The sequence below is a fragment of the Trachemys scripta genome, chromosome 9, assembly GCF_013100865.1.
Source record: "Trachemys scripta elegans isolate TJP31775 chromosome 9, CAS_Tse_1.0, whole genome shotgun sequence".
In the NCBI taxonomy this organism is placed as follows: domain Eukaryota; kingdom Metazoa; phylum Chordata; order Testudines; family Emydidae; genus Trachemys; species Trachemys scripta.
Window position 1 is genome coordinate 80525519 of NC_048306.1, and position 19377 is coordinate 80544895.

At 45.5% G+C, this 19377-nt stretch overlaps 1 protein-coding gene across 1 annotated transcript in view; it reads left to right on the forward strand.

Moving 5' to 3' along the window:
* Window positions 1-4209: 4209 nt before the first annotated feature.
* Window positions 4210-19377, forward strand: part of LEKR1 (leucine, glutamate and lysine rich 1) — a 121264-nt gene continuing 106096 nt past the window's right edge. The window contains exons 1-3 of the mRNA XM_034780529.1: window positions 4210-4328; window positions 6127-6223; window positions 18983-19197. Of these exons, the coding sequence (XP_034636420.1) occupies window positions 6176-6223; window positions 18983-19197 (263 nt within the window). The 5' untranslated portion in view covers window positions 4210-4328; window positions 6127-6175. The remainder of the gene's footprint in view (window positions 4329-6126; window positions 6224-18982; window positions 19198-19377) is intronic.

Below are 19377 nucleotides of genomic sequence, written 5' to 3' on the forward strand. Positions count from 1 at the left end.
CATGTCTGGCTTGATGGCGAAAATAAGAAGCTCCCCTGGAGATGAAAGGGGCCCGGTTTGGGCATGCTGCCTTGCTTGTGCTACGCTCAGGATTAGCGAGTTAGCCCAGCTTTAAGGTCTGCACGCAAAGCTCCCAGCAGCGCCTCAGCCTATGGGGCGTTAGTCACCCATGGATACTGGAAATGCAGCCGAGAAATCGGACTCCCCCAGGGCGGAGGCACGGGTCATGCACTGGAGATCAGAGCCGGTGTGCCTGGGCGATGATGGCCTGCCCGGACAGGGAGCCGGGCAGCTGGTGCCCAGGACCTGGGCATTGTCCTGCGCTGCCCATGGAGCTGGGTGCCTGTGGTACCCACGGAGCTGAACCTTCGAACTCTGAGCACTGCCCTGGTACCCAGAGGTAGGCACTGTCCCGGGGGCTGGGCAATGGCCCGGGAGTAGATGCCCTGGCAGCTGAACCACACTGCCCTGCCCTGGCAGCGAGCGGGGTCATGCCTTGCAGGAGGAGCTGGGAGCTGCGCTCTCCGAGCGGCCGCCCTGTGCCGTGACATGTATGCGCGCCTGGCACGCAGGGGCTGCTGCGCTCCGGGATTGCGTGATGTGCAGGGATCAGCGAGCTGTTGAGGCACACGCACTTCGTGCTCCCGCCCCAGTGACCCCGGAGACCTCTCCCTGCTTCCGGGCTGGCGTGCAGGTGCTCTGGGGAGGGAGGAGCAGTTAATCTCTAAACGCTTAGCTTCTGCTTTCCGAGCCCGGCCAAGAGAGTCACGCTATTGCTGGGACAGGCAGTGAGTTCACTAGGGAGGAGGAACACACAGTCTCCTCGTTATCAGGGGAGTGTAACAGCTGGGAGACAAACCCGCTTACAGCAAACCTAGTGGGAGCTCTGCAGGCTGCTCTCCATCGCCCCATAACTCACAAACTTCTCAGTGACCTGCTCCGGGGGAGGGAGCCTTTCTCATTTAGGGATCAGGCTTTTCAAGTCTCTGCCGCTGGTGAAAGAGGATTTTGCTCGGAGTATGCGTGTGTTCGTTCCACTGAGGGATGTAAATCTTATTCTATGATTTAAAAATTAACCCCCCCCCTTCAAACTGTTCCTGTTTGACCACACTGCTTGGAAGTAACCAAGTGTAAATACGCCTCCCTTCCTCTGCATATGCTAAGAGGGAAGTTTGGTTAAGAGTTCAAATCAGATCTCTAACAATAAAAGGAAGAAAATTCAGTTACAGCTGCCTTCTGATCGTAACAAACTGTGCCTAAGTATACACTGTGTTACACCGCAGAACGTCCCCATTTTAGGAAGGACAGTCCCTAGTTTTCAGCAAAACAATTACCATTTCCCACTCTCTGGTAATGCAATCAGTTTAAAAGGGGCTGGAAATTGTGTCTATATTTCTCTCTAAATATTCTTGTCGGTGCTGGCAACCAGCTGGGTTCTGAACAAACTTCACACTGGCTGGATCCTGAAAGGGGTCAAGCACACCTATAACTCCCAGGGTGGATCCTGCTCCAATTCAAGTTGATGGCAGAAATTGCTATTGACTTCAATGTACGCAGGATCCGGTCAATAGACTTCTATGGGTGTTGCATCTCTCTATTTGGCCAGCTATACCGTGTTAAGAGGTGAAATAGAACCAGGCAGAAACCCATAACTCTATATTTCCCCTCTTATCTCATTTTAATTCATGCACTTTATTTTAATGTAATATTTTGAAATGTTAAGAATTTCACCAAACAAACAAGGGTACTTTGTCCATATTTGTAAAAGAAATGCATCAAAACTCTTTTGTGGGATCCCTGAATAAATGCTCACACATTGCAGTGCTCAGCTGTAGTGTATTGGCAATGCTGTATGCTGAAGTTTGCACAGCAAGTTCTTTCCTTATGGTTCTGACCTTGTTTGGAACTGAAGTCACTGATTGATGAGGATGGTCAGCACCACATTGGGTAGGGAGTCCATCTTCAGTTAGTTTAAACCTTAACGTTACCTTAGTGCAGTTGTTTTATGCACATAGTTTTGTGCTAGACATAACCTCTCTCTTTCATATAGAAATAAGCAGAATTACCAAGTAATGAATCGGCCATACACAAATGAAATCAGTTTGATCAATAACATTGTGCAAGGATTGTCTTATTTTTCATATAGGAGACTTGCTGCTAGCCTTTTTCCAGTTTAGAATTCCAGCAGATGTTTCATCACGTATCATGTCTTTGCTAAATAATCAGATCCTCTGCTAAGACAATTTGTCTACTTTAATATCATAGTTTAAAAATGAAAGGACAGTGTTATAAGTGCTTAGGTCGGAAATGAACAACTTTTAAAGATGCAGTCATGAAGCCAGGAGGACATTCTGTGGTCAAAGCCTCGTCCGCAGTACCAGAGAGCTATATGGGTTCACATGAGTGCAGGAACTAGACAAAAGGTCTGATTGACCACAACTTTTTAAAAAAACCCCAACAACTTCACCAGAGTGTGAACTAAACCCATGGTTTGTTGTGGCAAGGCTTACAAGACACAATAAAATAAAAAGCCCCAGATTCCTGGCATTGGTGTAGATGCGGGAGGCTTCACATAAAATAATACCAATGAAAAGAAGCTAGTGTCAGATATGAAATTAATTCAATAGAAAGAGTCATCATAAAAACTCCTACTTTGATTCTCACATCTTTCATTAATTTATTTACTTTTTGTTGCTCTACTGTAAACTCAAACAGATTTCATTCACGGCTGGCAAAGCAGACAGTTCATATAGAGGGTGAACAGATGTCCTAGTTTACAGGGATTGACCCAGACTTTAGAGTCAATTCTAGGGTCACAAACAGCTCAAGTGAAATCAGGATTTTCTGTTTTCAATAAAACTGGGTAGGTAGTCAGTTGGTTATCCTCTCCCTGTCCACACCATCCTGGTGGGCCAGAATATACTGCTTCTCCAACTATTGACCACTAATGTTAAATTGAGCCCATGATCACAATATGAATTAAGGTGTGGAATCTAGGTCACCACAATCCATCATGCAGCAGTATGGCAAATTCTAAAGTAGCAAATGCTTGAGATGACATAGGTAGGCCCCACACACATGGGAGCAACAGCAAAATACTAGTTTTAGATTCAGTTAAGATTCTGTAGCTGAGGCTCTCTGCAAATCTCTGTAGAACAAGAGGGGTGGTAGCAAGTATCAGAGGGGTAGCCATGTTAGTCTGTATCCACAAAAACAATGAGGAGTCCAGTGGCACCTTAAAGACTAACAGATTTATTTGGGCATAAGCTTTCATGGGTAAAAAAACCCCACCTCTTAAGATGCATGGAGTGAAAATTACAGATGCAGGCATAAATATACTGACACATGAAGAGAAGGGAGTTACCTTACAAGCGGAAAACCAGTGTTGAGGAGGCCAATTCACTCAGGGTGGATGTGGTCCACTCCCAATAATTGATGAGGAGGTGTCAATATCAAGAGAAGGAAAATAGGAGTGGTGGTAGTTGTACTTGATTATTAGAACTGGTGATAAAGCAAAGTCTTGTCTGCCCTTGTTTGTGCGTGTCCAGGTGGAAGTTAAAGATAGTACTTTTGGAATAGCAAGGGTTAATTCTGGTGTGCTAGTTAACATTTTATCGCTCAATCAAATACAGTAACACGTTGACAATTCATACCTTTACATCAGCCATGACTGGAGTGATCATACACAATAGCTACACATAATCATTGCTATTATCTCATTGGCTTTTTGTTTTTTTAATATATAACGCACACATTAAAATGTATTAACTGTTGCACATTTGTTTTGATGGAAGTACATGCTGTCTCTGGACTACACCCCGATCAGTCTCAGTGCAGACCGGGCAGTCTCACCGGATATTATTTCCTAACTTAAAATAGTATATCATTTGCCTCTGCAAACACAGCCACCATCTGTTTGTACACAGTTGCATCACCCCTTGCCCCTCTCCTTTTCCTTATTGGCATTATCTTGGCTAGGGAAAACATAAATAAAACGTGTTCCTAATTAGTTAGCAAACGAGTTAAACTCCTAGCGAAGAGACGGAGGTTTGTAATTTCCACACGCGCAGGAGTTACAGCCTGAGCGAGCCCAGTTTTGATCAGTTAGGTGGTGAATCCACCCACCCGCACTGCCTCCCCTACCTACCCACCCCTGCGCTACAGCCTCTCCCGCCACCCCCAGCCTCAGGCTTGTCTTTCGCCAGGCACGTGACTCTCTTCCGCTTCTCTTACGTCAACCGACGCGTCGGTACGTTCCTCAATGTTGCGCGGTTGCCGTGGTTACCAGAGAAGCCGTAGGAGTCCCCGGCAGCGCGCGGGGCGCCGAGGTAAGAAAATGCCCGATCCCGCCCCCCCCAAGTCCCGGCGCGTCCCCCGCTCTCCGCGGGCGGCCGCTGCTTTTCCCCTCGGGGCCACCCACCCCCGGCGCCCGCAGGCCCCGCTTGGAGTCCGGGGGCGCGTCCTGCGCTCGGAGCGTCGGGAGAGGGAGGGGTCCGCTGTGCTCGGGGTCGGACATGTGGGGGAAGGTTGAAATGTGATAACAGTTTTCAAGCCTGTACAAATAAAGTAGCATCTTTTTACAAAAGCGGTTTCTTACAATCTATACGTCTCACTACCTGCTACAGCCAGCAGATTTCTACGCCTAGCAAGTTCACACACACTTAGGGTGACCAGACAGCAAGTATGAAAAATCGGGACAGGGCGTGTGTGTGTGTGTGTGTGTGTGTGTGTGTGTAATAGGAGCCTATATAAGAAGAAGACCCCCAAATCGGGACTGTCCCTATAAAATCGGGACATCTGGTCACCCTACACACACTATAGTGCAAGAACCTGCCACCTGTAGGCATTTGCTACACCAGGTAGCAGTTTAATACAATAGCCGTTTCTTACAATTTATACCTATCGATAAGTGCTACCGGTAGCACATTCCTACGCGGAGGCTCAGCGCTGCTTCCCCGGCCCCCGGGAGTCTGTGGGCCAGCGCTGTACAGACTGGCGTGGGAGGACGGCCCCTGCCCCAAGGCACTTACAGCCCGAGACAAGGCCGCGGGACAGTAGGAGGAAGCAGCACACAGCCTCAGTCGGCACCCTACGCAGCCCTTTCAGCTCACCAGTGGCCCTATGCTGCCTTTGTAGGCATCATGATAAGCCAGGAGACTTGTCAACAGGAGGAGTCAGCTCGTGCTGGTCCCAGCACTGCCCCACTGGGCTAAAGTCTAGCTTGTTTCCACCCCCACTGCAGTCAGTGGCCAAAATCTGCTCTTGCTCTCCCCCGCTATGCCCCACTGAGCTCTCACCTACATGCACCAGCTCTATCAAAGCAGTGGAACAAGATTGGGCTCTGGCTCATACTTATGCACAGCACCACTGAAGTCACCGGGCTAGATTGTGCCCACCCTCATGCCTGTGTCACCCTACTGGCATCCCTGGGCCAAATCTTGCTTATGTCCAGCGCTGCTGCACTGAAGTCAATGAAGCAAATTCTACTCTCAACTGAGAGAAACAGCGAAACAGCAGAGGGGAGAGCGGAATTCTGTTGGTGGAAATGAAGGTGGAATTTGACCTGATACGACTAAATAATGTTAATGTTTATATAGATGGGCAGTTTCCAATTTAATTTGAAATTTTCATTCTTAAATTCATAGGTGAAAACAGAACAGAGTACCAGTGGAATAATTCTCATTTGTGGGCTAGTCTACACTAGAAGCGCTACAACTGCTCTCCCATCAGCATAATTACTCCACCTAGGCGAGAGCTGGAAGCTGTGTCGGTGGGAGAGTGGCTTCCGCCGACATAAGCACTGGTGTGGACAGTGCTTAGGTGGATGTAATTTGCATCGCTCCGGGAGGTGGCTTTGTCACACTCCTGAGTGACGTAAATTACATTGATTTAAGCAGTAGTGTAGACAAACCCAGATCCTTTAAGCTGTAGGAGGACAAGAGAGAATGGGGCTATATATGGTGTGCGTAGTTCTGTCTTGTCAAGTTGTACAAAATGATGAAGCCTTGAGTAGGATTGAAATAAAATAGGAAAAAGTACACAGGCAACTCCTTTGAAAATGCTGCCCAAGATAGTTACAGTTTTTTTACCCCCTTGTTAAACGAATTCTGACCATTTAATCTCCAGGGGTTTTGTGTGGCCCTGCTTCATAAGTGTGCCTGAATTTTGGAAGGCCATGGATCGACATGTTCCTATGCATGCATTACCAGAAGAAATCCAAAAGGTAAGAAATATTAGAAATACACCAACATCTGGGGTCAAAATTCTACAATGACTTACGACTATTTCACTGGCTGGAAGTCATTATACATAGACTAATAACACTCTACAAATACAGCATCTGATCCAGTATGATGATTTCTATGTGCCTATATTTACTGCCATGAGTTTGGGATGAGTGCAGAACAAATATGTAATAGTCTTCTCAAATGAGTGCCAATAAAAATTATATACCCTCCAATATATTGGTGTGAAGGTAACTGATGTCTTTGGTATGGGAGGAGCTTATTGACACCCACAAGTGGAGACTAAAGTAACTTTTTGTAATGGTTTGCAGTTTATGCCATGGTTGGTAAATAGCAGTTTGTGCTGGTTTTTATGACCACATATGGTATAAATATAGCAAAAGATACACACACAGTGATTTTAAGTCCTATGGTAGTTTTATGATTAACTATTCTTCTTTATTCTCAGGCAGCAAATGTCTGAAAAAGTGGAAGTTGCATGAAATCTGAATATAATTCCCCTTAAGATAAGCTGATTGCTTCAGTATATGTTTTAAATGAATTCTTCAGCCTGGGGGACATTCTGTTCTTATTATTTTCCTATTTTTACTGTGTTCATATATGTTCAAAATGTGCAAATAGTGCAATTTTCTAATAGGAAATTTTTAATAATTATTCTATGCAGTGCTGTTGTAGCCATGTTACACAGAGCTCTCTGTAAGCTCAAATGCTTGTCTCTCTCACCAACAGAATAAAAGATATTACCTCATCCACCTTGTGTGTCTAATAATTATTCTGCCATTTACTTGTACACATGGCAAGCTGTGCTATTTTCCAACTAAATCGTTGCTTTAAAGTTGACTCAAAATAATCTTTCTTTTTTTAGTCTCAGAGTACGTAAAATTGAGGTTTGCTTATAAATAGGACTGTACTGAAATTTGGCTCTGAATAAAGAATTGGATCAGTTTCAACAGAATACATATTCAAAATTGAATAGTTAGGAGGAAACCTCTCTTTCTCCCTGTAGTCCTAGCTGTGTGACTAGCTCAGTCATTTCTTTTTGTCTTGCAAGACTGGGGGAAATTCAGGATTAGGAGGGAGGGAAACAGGAGAAACTAGAGGTAATCTGTCAGAAAAGGGAATTAGGGTGACTGGGGGGAGGGGCGGATTCAGATGAAGAGAAAATAATACAGGGGAGAATAAAAACGTCAGAAAGGAGAAGGAATTATAAAACATAGAACTTCGGGTCAGTAAAAGTTTGTTTGCCTGTTTATATCCATTGTTCAGCTTCTAATACAGCTTTGGATAAATATTGTTTTTTGGTATTTGGCCAAACTCTAAAATTAAACATTCACTTACACTCCCGCTTGTAGCTTCAGGTCTTTATATTATTTATGTCAGAATCAAGCTAAACCTTTAAAACTCTCATAAAACAGGGGGACTTAGTTGCTGGCCTTTGAGATGAAAGGCCAATATTTAGTTATTTTGTAACTGAATATTTCAAATATAAGTGTTTAGCCCTGTGTTTAGCATTGGGGCACAAAGATCTGTTTCTAAATAAGTAGATGAATAAGGAAAAAAGATTCAGGTACATTGGATAGGTTATTTTTCATTTTTTATAAGTACTGAAACATGCAATTCCTGTAATAATTTTTGTCAGTGGAATCTAAAATATGGGCCAAAGTGGGCAGTATCCCAAGGTCATGCTCCTTACAAGTTATTCAGACATGTAGAAATACTGTAATTTAAGATTCCATTCTTGTCATTTCAGAAGCTACTAGCGTGACTTATTCAGCTGGCTAAGAATGGGTCAGACCACTAAAGCTTTCTTTCTCCTGAGTAATTTATGCTCCCCAGATGTCTACTGTATAGAGTCAGAGAGATGTAATATAAATGGCTATCCATCTTGGTTCAGTTCTCCACTTGTCTTTGATGGGCTAAAAGATGTTCAGCATAGCCATGGAACACCATTAGTTTTTCAACAAGTTAATACAGCTCTGAGCTGAATCTACTCCAAGAGATGCTGTAGTGTAACAGCTGGAAATGCTGCCCTTCAAAATTGTTTATACTTCACAAACTTCTTGTCATGTTTTCATAGTATCTGCTGTTATGTGGATCAGGTCCTTGGCACAAAGTCTTATGGGTCAAATTTATCTCTGGTGTTATTTGGTGTTATGTTTTTTGTTTGTGATTTGCGCTACTTTGGCTCTTAATCTTCAGGAGCTCTCTCACATATGTGGCTATCAGTGCACTTAGTACGTTAATGTAAAGTTAAATAGAACATTTTTTAATGTCCATCTATTCGCCATCTCTTGCCTTGATTGCTGTAATCTTTTCTTACCTCCCCTGACCTCCACCTCTTTGCCCTCCAGTCTGTCAAAAACACCATGCTAAAGTCATCTCTCCTATAACTGCTTCAATCACAACTCCTCGTCCTTGATTCCCTTAACTGGCTTACTATCTATTACCATGTCAGATTCAACCTCCTCATCCTTACTGCTGAGGCCCTGTATGGTCCTTTTCCCACTTACTCATAGGTGTGCGCAGCACATTTCATTAGGGTCTGCACCCAGGGATTTTTTTTTTTTAAAGACGAACATCATAAAAGTTGGGGTGCGGGATGTGGGAGGGGGTGTGGTGTGCAGGAAGGAGCTCAGGGCAAAGGATTGGGGCAGAGGAGGTGTGCGGAGTGTATGAGGGGGCTCAGGGAAGGGGGTTGGGGTGCAGGAGGGGTGTGGGGTGTGGCAGGTTGCTCAGGGCAGGGAGTTGAGGGCGGGGTGCAGGAGGGGGCTCAGGGCAGGGGGTTGGGGTGCAAGGTGCAGGCAGGGGGCTCAGAGCAGGGGGTTGGGGGTGCAGGAGGGGTGTGGGGTGTGGCAGGGGGCTCAGGGCAGGGGGCGGGGTGCAGGAGGGGTTCGGGCTCCGGCCTAGCACCGCTTACCTGCAGTGGCACGCTACCTGCCTGCCTGCCCTGGCCCCACGCTGCGTCGCTCACCATGTCCCTGCGTGGCCCCTGGGGAGGGGTGGGGGGCCATGCGGCACAATGGGGGGCAAATCCCGCGGGCTGGATCCAAAGCCCTGAGGGGCCTGATCCGGCCCACAGGCATTAGGGTGGCATTACATCCATAGGTGCTGGAACTACAGGTGCTGGGGGTGCTGCTACACCCCCTGGCTTGAAGTGGTTTCCATCATATACAGGGTTTACAGTTTGGTTCACTGGCTGTCAGCACCCCCACTATACAAATTGTTCCAGCGCGCCTGCTTACATCTCTGATCTGTTCTACTCCTACTCTTTTTACTCTCTGTTTCACCCTGACCTCCTCCTGTAGTACATTGGGGAGGGAGGGCAGCAGTCTCTTGACCAGCTGTAGATAGTGAAAAGCACTATGAATCACCACTGCCGTCTGGGAATTCAGAAACATTGATGGATTAATATCACCGTAAGGTACTCTTATCTAATCAGTTTAACGATCTCAGGTCTTTATAGATTGTCATCATAATAGTCCAGAAACCAAAAAACCCTCTTCTCATTCTAAGTACTTTGTGTATAAGCTGTAAAAAGTTTTGTCTCTGAACTTTAAATTGTGATTAATATAAAATGGCTGTGCTTGGTCCTCTTTTTGCCCAAGTGAAGCAAGGACCTACACTCAACTTGATAGCAATTTTTTGTCTGTCTGTATGGCAGTAACTTTTGAAAACCCACATCTGGTCAATTCCAAAATTTCAAGGGAATAATCAAGACCTCAACGGACAGAATGTCTAGGCATCATTTGGTGAAAATTGGAAAACTGAAAAATCCTGATTTCCACTAAAATCACCATTTGGTTATTAAGAATACAAGGGTGAGGGGGTGGCCTAACAAAGATCTGTGGGAGGGGAGCAGAGTCACGCTGGGTACAAAGATGAGGCTTTGACCTTACTGGCCTAAGGGAAGGCAGCAGGGTCATGCTGGATATAAGGGTGAGGCAGTGATCTCAGGGTTAGAGTTTAGGGTGATAATAGGATTGGTGGGCCCTTCATCCCCCTCCAGCTCAGCCCCTTCCTCCAGCTGAGTTCCTCACCTCCAACTCTGGTCAGACCCTACATTCGGGCCTTTAATCCCCATTCTAGTTAGGTCCTTCTCCAGCCAGGCTCCTTGCCCATCCACTCTGGTCTCTCTTAATTTGGATGAAAATTGGGAAAACTGAAAAGGCCTGATTTTAGGATTTAGGGTGAGGGTTAGATTGGGGCAAGGGGACAGGGGATATTGTTATGGCACCAAAGAGCTTTCTCTGCCAGCAGCACTAATGGGCACTCTGAGGGCCCAATTTTAGTGGAACTCAGGCTGCTAGAAGCTTCTCTGTGTCCCTCAAGAGGGCCTCTTAGGCCCATTTTGGCCAGGTGTGCTCCTACTCTACCTGTCTTCCACTCCAGACAGGCTCCACCCCCTCCACAGTCTCTGGTCAGAACTCTATTGATTTCGGTGAAAATTGGAAATCCAGAAAAGCCTGATTTTCACTAAAATCTAGATTTCCAGTTTTCACCAAAATCAACGGAGTTCTGACAAGAATGGGGGGCCCTGAAGCCCTGCCATAGTAGTACAAGGTCTTGGCTGAGTTACGGCTTGGCCTACATAAACAGTGAAGTGTGCAACCCTCTAGTATTGTCAAACCTTTTTGTTTTGAAAACTAATTTTATTTGAGATGAATGACTACTTTATAAATTATCAGACACTATTTTGTAGCCTTAATATACTTGGGACTTGTCTCAATTAATTAAAGCCCTTTCCTGTGTCATATCACAGAAGAAAATAATTATATTTGTTTAGGTTCATAACTATCATTAGCTATTTATAATGGGTTTTTTCCAAAGATATTAGTATACATGATTCTTTTTACTTTCCAATTTAAAACCCAGTGATTTTATCAGCAGTGTAACAACATGATAGTAATGTCAGGAACAGTACAATGCTGTACACTTACTAGGGAAAGGCAGTCACAGTTCTTTTCTCTTACTATTTAACTGATGCAGATGCACTTTAATTCTAAACATTTTTTTTCCTAAAGACTCAATCCTGTTAGGCTGAATTCAAAGGCAATTGAGGATGTTGAGCACTTAGCAGGATCAGGCCCTAAATTAGCTACATTTTCACTGATGAATCATGTATTTTCATTGTACTCTAGACCAGGGGTTTTCAACCTTTTTCTTTCTGAAGCCCCTCCCCCCCCCCAACATGCTATAAAAACTCCACAGCCCACCTGTGCCACAATAACTGGTTTTCTGCATATAAAAGCCAGGGCTGGCGGTAGGGGGTAGCAAGCAAAGGGGGGTATGCACTGATATAAAATCCATTAATTTTAGTGTGAATTTTGGGTGCACAGAGAATGTAGGATCAGGCACTAAAAGTGCAACCTGACTTGAAGGAGTGTCACATTTTTACTTTATCTAGAAAAAAATAAATACATTTTAGAACAAACTTTATTCATTAACTCAGAAAGGAAATTATTTTTAGTACTTTAGTTTAATTTCTCTGAAAAGCTCCCAACCATTTAGTTCAATTAGCAGACCTGAAACAGATCTGTACTCAAGGGTCTGAACTGGAAATTTTAATGTGACAGAGTTCTTTACACCGGGACAGAGTGAAGTGCCCATAATTGTTTATTTGAAAGACAGAAGTGGTGGTACTGCAAGAGAGCACAATGTTCTTTTTGGGATAACAACCCCCTCCTCCCTCTCCATAACAGCTCATGTTGTCCTTTTTCAATATAGTAATTTTAGTGCTTTGGAATCTTATATTTGTTCTGAATAACAGTTTCATATTTCCAAGTACAGACTGTAACTGCCAGGAAACTTGATTTTTTTTGTTTGTTCAGAGCCACTGTCACTTTATTCTGAGTCAAAATTAAGAGATAGGAAATAATGCCTGTCTTGGTAATCCCCGAGCAAACGTCCCAAAATGTTTTATCAAGTTACATTTAAAACGCAGCATGTTACTGAATCTTTAAATAGTGACTCTTTAGCTAATAATTTTTGACAAGTTACTTGCCTACTCAACCCCATTTTTAAAAAACATTCCAAAATGTCCTTTCTGGCTCTTTTTGTATGTGCGCATGGGTTTGAACTTCTTTTTTTCCCCCCTCACCGCCATCCTTAGCACAAGGGGATTTATTTCTTTTAACCTAGGCTATGCTTGCAGTTTTTCTGATTTCTTATCTTTCTAAGTCATACTGCTTTATGATACCTTTGACCATAAGTAATTGAAACAAAGATAAAAAGCATAGTGTGATATCCCACATGCTCTATTTTGCCCTCCAGCTATGGCCTTTCTTCCCTGTGCCTTTAAAATAATACATATACTTTGTGCATAACTACTCCCTTGAGCTTCTCTCCTCTAACTTCAGCCTGGATATCCTCCAGTCAGGTCTGGATCTGCTCCAGACTGGTTCACACCCTTTTCAATCAAATAAAACTGCTCTCACTCTCATTAGTGACTTTGTGTTGGCTAAATTACAGATCCCCTTCCGTATCCTCACTCTCCTTGACCTTTCTGCTGCTTTTTGACACTGTAGGGGATATCATCCTTTTTAGAAACTTTGTTCTCTTCTGGTTCTCCTACTCCCTCTTTGGTGGTTGATTGGTCAGTGTCTCCTTTAGCAAATCACCCTTCTTCTTCTCACTTTCTGTAGGGTCCCACACAGGCCCTCTCAGAGGTCCAGAGACGCCCAGGCCACTTCCAGCTTTTGAGACCCCTACCCATAATAAAAATAAAAAATGACGACAAGAAAACAAATTAAGGCACCCAAAAAACCAAAAGATTGAATATTGTTTTATTTAACAAATGCTTTTCTAAACCTTTTCTGTGGAAAAAAAAATTGTGTCTTTTACCAAATCACATCTCTTATTTGCTTAAATTTGCAGCTCTAAGCTGAGGGAGTGTATCACATTTTGGTCCGATAGGGATGCACATAAAAACAAGTTGTGAAACTTATCAAATGCCACAAAATTAACAAGTGTCTAAATGGCCCTCCAGGACCCCCCTCTGATTGGCCCTGGTCACACGCATCCATCTGAGGCCCACTTTTTTCTCTCTCTACATCCTTTGTCTGGGTGATCTATCTAGTCACATAGCTGCAAATATCAGTTCTACCCTGATGACTCAAAATGCAACCTCTCCACTCCAGACCTCTCTCTCTTCACTTAATCCCGCAGTTTAGCTTTTCTCTCTGACATCTCTCTCTAGATATCTCCCCATCAGTTTAAACTTAACATGGATAAAACTGAACTTTCTTTCCAAGCCTGCTACACTCCTCTCTCTCTCTGTTGGCCAATATTACTAAACTTCTTGTTACTCAGGTCTGCAACCTTTTTAGACTCTCTCTGCCCTGCACATTCAAGCTACATCCAGATCGTTCAGCTTCTTACTACACAAGATTTCTGTGATCTAATCTTTACTGTCTGTCCAAGTAACTAAATCAATTCTCCAAGCCCTCTCCTAACTTGAATACTGTAATCACCTCCTTTGTGACCTTCCTGATACCCACATCACTCCCCTCCAGTCAATTCAAAATGCACTGTTAAAATAATCTTCCTTTCATATTGTTCTGAGTCTCACTATGTTGCCCCCGCCCCTCTCCTCTTTGAGTCTGTGATGGGGTGTATCTACCCCACACCAGCCCCGAAAGGGTTAACTGTGCTTTGCAGGCTGAGGAAGTCCCGCCCCTCCGGCTCTGCTGGGCATGCTCAGCCTGGACACAGAGTATAAAAGGAAGCAGCCCAACTCAGTCTGGGCAGACTGCAAGCTCTCGCCAGGGAGCTGCTACAGGCTCCGACTCCAACTACAGAGCCATGGCACGCAGAGTTCCAGACAGACTGCAGGCTGCCTGATGCTTTCAAGGACCATATTTCGAGGTCCACCAGAACCCCTTTATTGGGTGACCCAGATGCCCCAGCTCCACCAGCTGTTGATCCCCTGCCAATTTCGACGGGATCTGTTATGGCTAGACCATGCAATACCCTGGGCTGGGCATATGGGGCGCGAGAAGACTTTGCAATGAGTGGCGCTGAGATTCTTCTGGCCGGGTATACACCAGGAAGTGTGGGACTTTTGTGCCTCCTGCTCCAAGTGCCAACGTGCCGGCCTGAAGGGGGTACAGCGGGTGCCTCTGATTCCACTCCTGGTGATCAGGATCCCCTTTGAGAGGATTGGCCTAGACTTGGTGGAGCCTTTGGAGAAAAGTGCATCAGGGTTCCAGGATATACTTGTGATAGTTCACTATGCGACCTGATACCTGGAGGCTGTCTCGCTATGGACCACCATGGCCCCCACCATAGCCACAGGACTCCTTAAGATTTTTGCCAGGGTAGGAATACCCAGAGAAATCTTCTACACACTGTGGAATGACTGTCACGTCCAAGCTGATGGCCAAATTGTCGTCTATTAAACATTCAAGCTCTCAGGACATCGGTCTATCACCCACAGTCCGATGGGCTAGTCGAGAGGTTCAACGGAACCCTGAAGGCTATGCTTTGGAAATTCGTGGACAACCCCCACAACAATAGGACAAGTTGCTTCCCGCATTGCTGTCTGTGGTGCAAGAGGTTCCCCAAGCCTCCACGGGATTCTCTCCATTTGAGCTCTTTTATGGGAGACAGCCGAGGGTAGGAACCCTGCTCTGAGAAACCTAGGAAGAACAGGAATCAAGGGTCATGGGGTCAGTCCCCTATGTCCTGCATCTGCGGGAATGGCTTCAGAAGCTGGGAGAGTTTTCCTGGGAAAATTTGCTGCAGGTGCAGCATGCCCAGGAACTCTAGTATAATCACGGGGCCAAGCTATGGACTTTCGAGCCCAGAGATAGGGTCTTGCTGCTATTGCCATCTTCAGAATCAAAATTGTTTGCCAAATGGCAGGGACTATTTGAGATTGTTTGGCTCATGGGGCCAGTGGACTGAGGTCCGGCTCCCTGGGCGACAAAAAGACCTTACGAGTATACCATGTGACCTTTTGAAAGCCTGGAAGAGTCTGCTAATTGCCCCTACCCCCAGAACCCGAATTGGGGCCAGTGGACCTCCCAACCCAACACCAATCACAATGGGGCAGGACTTAAGCCCTGAACAATGAGTGAGGCTACAACAGTTGCTCCAGAGCTTCCTCTCCATTTTATCTTCCTACTCTGGACGGACTAGTATCACCAGCCATCAGATAGACACCGCGCCCAGACAGAAAGTCCGCAACCACATCGCCCAAGTGCCAAGTTTTTATCAACGTTAGACTTGACCAAGAGGCACTGGCAAATATCCCTTACCCTGACATCATGAGAGAAGACAGCCTCCCCTACACTCTTTGTCTTATATCACTTCCTCACCATGCCCTTCAGTCTAGATTGGGCCACGGCTGCATTCCAGTGATTAATGGACCAGCTGTTGCAGCCACACTGACAGTATGTAGCTGCATATATTGACGACATAGTTGTCTACAGCGCAAGTTGGGAAGTACACATACATCTCTCAGTGGTGCTACAAGCCCTGAAGGAAGCAGGACTCACAGCAAATCCTGCCGAGTGTTCCCTCAAGTGGAAGGAAATGACTTACTTGGCATATATGCTGGGGGCAGGACAACTCCGTTCCCCGAAGTCCAGGCCCTAAGAGATTACCCCGCCCTCTCCAACCTCACGAAGAGCTCCCGACCGCGGAATGGAGGATTGAGAGATGGCCTTTCAGACTTTGAAGGAGCGACTTACCCAGGAGCCAGTCCTGTTCCACCCAGAGTTCTCAAAACTGTTCATTTTATAAACAGATGCTTTGGAACTGGGGTTGGGTGCTGTGCTATTGCAGGAACGAGAGGGGGAAGACCCTGTGCTCTACCTAAGCCGGAAGCTATTTCCCTGTGAAGTCAAGTATTCCACCATTGAGAAGGAAGCCTTGGCGGTAAAATGGGCGATAGAGGCCCTAAGTTACTGCCTGCTAGGGAGCCCCATTTGGCTCGTTACAGACCATGCACCCCAACGATGAATCAACACGGCAAAGGACTCGAACGCACGTATTATGATACATTATCTTGCCTTCAAACCCTATGAGTTCAACATGCTATATAGTTCAGGTAGAGTTCACGCTAATGCAGACCTTTTCTCTTGAGTGGGAGGGGAGGTGTAATGGTGCTAGACTCACCACAGCGGTGCCTCCAGCTAGTTGGTTAGGGAATTAGCTCTTTCACCGGTGCATCTTCGCTAGTGGTGTCTCGCCCACCATTACCCTCTGTCTCCACTGTCCTCACAGACTGACCCACGTCACTCCAAACCATGACATCTGCTTCTGGATACTGCCCTCTGGCTGTGCCCGCTCCGCTGGCTCTCCCCCACTTCCAGGGGACCAGCAGCTTCTGGTTCTCTCACTCGCCTCAGTGGCTCACTGCAGTTCTCAGTCTAGCTCCTTCCTCCAAGGGTAAAGGACAGTCTGGCTTAGCCACTCTCAGCTCTGGTAAGTGAGGGGAAAAGGCCGGGGAGGGGGCAACCCAAGGACCCTCTAGCAGCAGCCATTTACTACCCTCCTCCAACTTTCCTCTACTGCCTGCTTCCCTGGACCACTTCCCCACAGCCCCAGCACCTTCTCTGCCCCTTTGTGTCAGGGCCCTAGTCTGGCAGTCATCAGCCAGCTCTCCCAGCCTCTGCTGACCCTGCCTAGCACTGCTCTGTCTTAAGTGCTTCTCTCAGAGCTAGTTCTTCTCCCTTTGTCCTCCAGGGAGAAACTCTGCTCCTCTCTGCAGTGCAGCCTTCTTATAGGGCCCAGCCTGGCCCTGATAGGATGCTTTCAAGCCTCCACTTGATTGGCTCCCAATAAGCCCTTCCATGATTGGCTGAGGCTCTGTACAGCCATTCTGGCTTGCTTTAACCCCTTCCACGCCAGCATGGGGCAGCTGCCCCACTACAGGAAGACAAGGGGGAAGGACCCTTGTCGGGTCCTGTCTTGAGGGGTAAGGTGTGTGACTGGGTGTACCTACCCCGCACCAGCCCCAAAAGGGTTAACTGTGCCTTGCAGGCTGAGGAAGCCCCACCCCTCCGCTGAGCATGCGCAGCTTAGAGGCAGAGTATATAAGGAAGCAGCCCAACTCAATCTGGGCAGGCTATTGAAGCAGGAGGATGCAGGTTCTCAGCTCTCTCCAGGGAAGTGCTACAGGCTCTGACTACAGAGCCATGGCATGCTACATGCAGTGTTCCAGATGGACTCTAAGCTGCCTGATGAGCCAGGAGAAGAGACCGCGCTGGCAGGAGCTATGCCAGCTGAGGACCCCAAAGACCCATGGGGAACTGTGGAGAATTGCTGAGGGAGAAAGGGTAGGAAGATTCTTCTCTAGTGAGTGAACCAGGGAAACATTCAGCGTGTTTTGGGAGGATCCCTGTTGATTTGGTGGTGAGCACCCCCACCATTGCCAGGGCCCTGGGCTGGTACTTAGAGGAGTAGGGAGCGCCTGGGTGCCACACTCTCCTAAGTGGTGCCCGACTTCCCCAATGAGCCAATAGGCCACACAATCCTACAGAGGTGGCTACTCTGTTGACTCCAGCCATTAGGCCATGCTGTCCTGAGTAGAAGAGAGAGCTGCTTATTGACTCTGGCCATTAGGCCATGCTGCCCTGAGTAGAAGAGCTGCTTATTGAATCCGGCCATTGGGCCAACTCAACAAATCTGCTTCTTGAGTATATTCAGAACTAAAGTTGCTTATCTAACTGACAAAAGTAAGTTTTACTGCTCCATCAGATAGACAACACCATTGTGGGGAAAATAGCAGAATTCTATTCTGGTTTTGTAGCATCAACATAATTGTAAAATATGTATGTTCCAGTTGCAGAAACTCTGTCCCTGATGAATGAGCTGGAAAGAATATGCTGAGTTTGCTGGGCTAATGTTGGGGGGGGAAAAAAACATAATTCTACTGGTAAACTGAGCAAACTTGATCTGGAAGTCTTGAAGAGAGACTAGAATGGAAAGCTAACGGATAACTGACTAAACAAATATCTTGTATGCCTGAAAGCCTCACCACATTTCCCTGTGTGTTAGATTTTCACCAAGCTTTGCTGAAAGTCTTGCAGTGTCTTGCCAGTTAACTCTGCCTCTCAGTTTAAGAAATGGTGGTTCAATCAGTTGTCCATTGTGTACTGAATAATTTCTCTTTTGATGATGAATAACTTCACATCTGCCAAATCATATAGAGTTTTCCATATGACACACATGCCATGTAAGCAGATCTAATGACGATCACTATTTTACTCATGGTTTTTGTGAACTCTGAATGTGCTTTTGTAAGACATGCTGGATTGTTTCACTTCATTTACTTCCAGCTGTTCTTCTGGTCTATTTAAGAGAAGATGAGTTGTCCGGAAACAGCACAGAGCAAGACCTTTCTGGTTCAGACAGTCTGGAAGTCATACTAAGAAAGTAGCTTATTAAAATACAAACTGGGTGTTTTTCTTTATTTTGAACTGTTTCCCCATAAAATATACTTCAGCGAGTCCATCTTCTCTTTTTTGGAGACACGTGGGTATGTATGGTACACTGACAAGTCCAGGCACCTTGTAAGAATTCCAATAGGCAGAACTACTGGGTTATAGTTTGATTTCATTTTGCTAATGTAGCAAATATTTTAGTTATTATATGGTAAATCAATAAATAGACTTCTGATAATAATCCTTGTGGTAATCATTTAAAATTAGTCCTGTTTTAGATTTGTTCAGTTTACTAATTAGTTTCAATACATTTCTTAAAAGTATTCTGATGACTAGTTCTTTTTCTAGATGTCCCGGGATGAGACGGTGTGTAAATATTGTGGAGTCAGCTATTTGATCCTTCACGAGTTTAAGCTGATGGAAGACAAAGTAAAAGCAATGGAAAAGGAGATGAAGTTTTATGAAGGAAGTGTAGAGCGGGAAAAAAGACTTCAAGCGCAACTACAGTGTCTTAGTCGAGACTTCGAACAGTGCACAGCTGACAGTGAATCAAAAACAGAAAGGTTGGAACATGATACTCATCCTTATATTTTTTCATATTAACATTCTCATAAACAACAAGGAGTCTGGTGGCACCTTAAAAGACTAACAGATTTATTTGGGCATAAGCTTTCGTGGGTAAAAACATCACTTGCATCTGAAGAAGGGAGTTTTTACCCACGAAAGCTTATGCCCAAATAAAT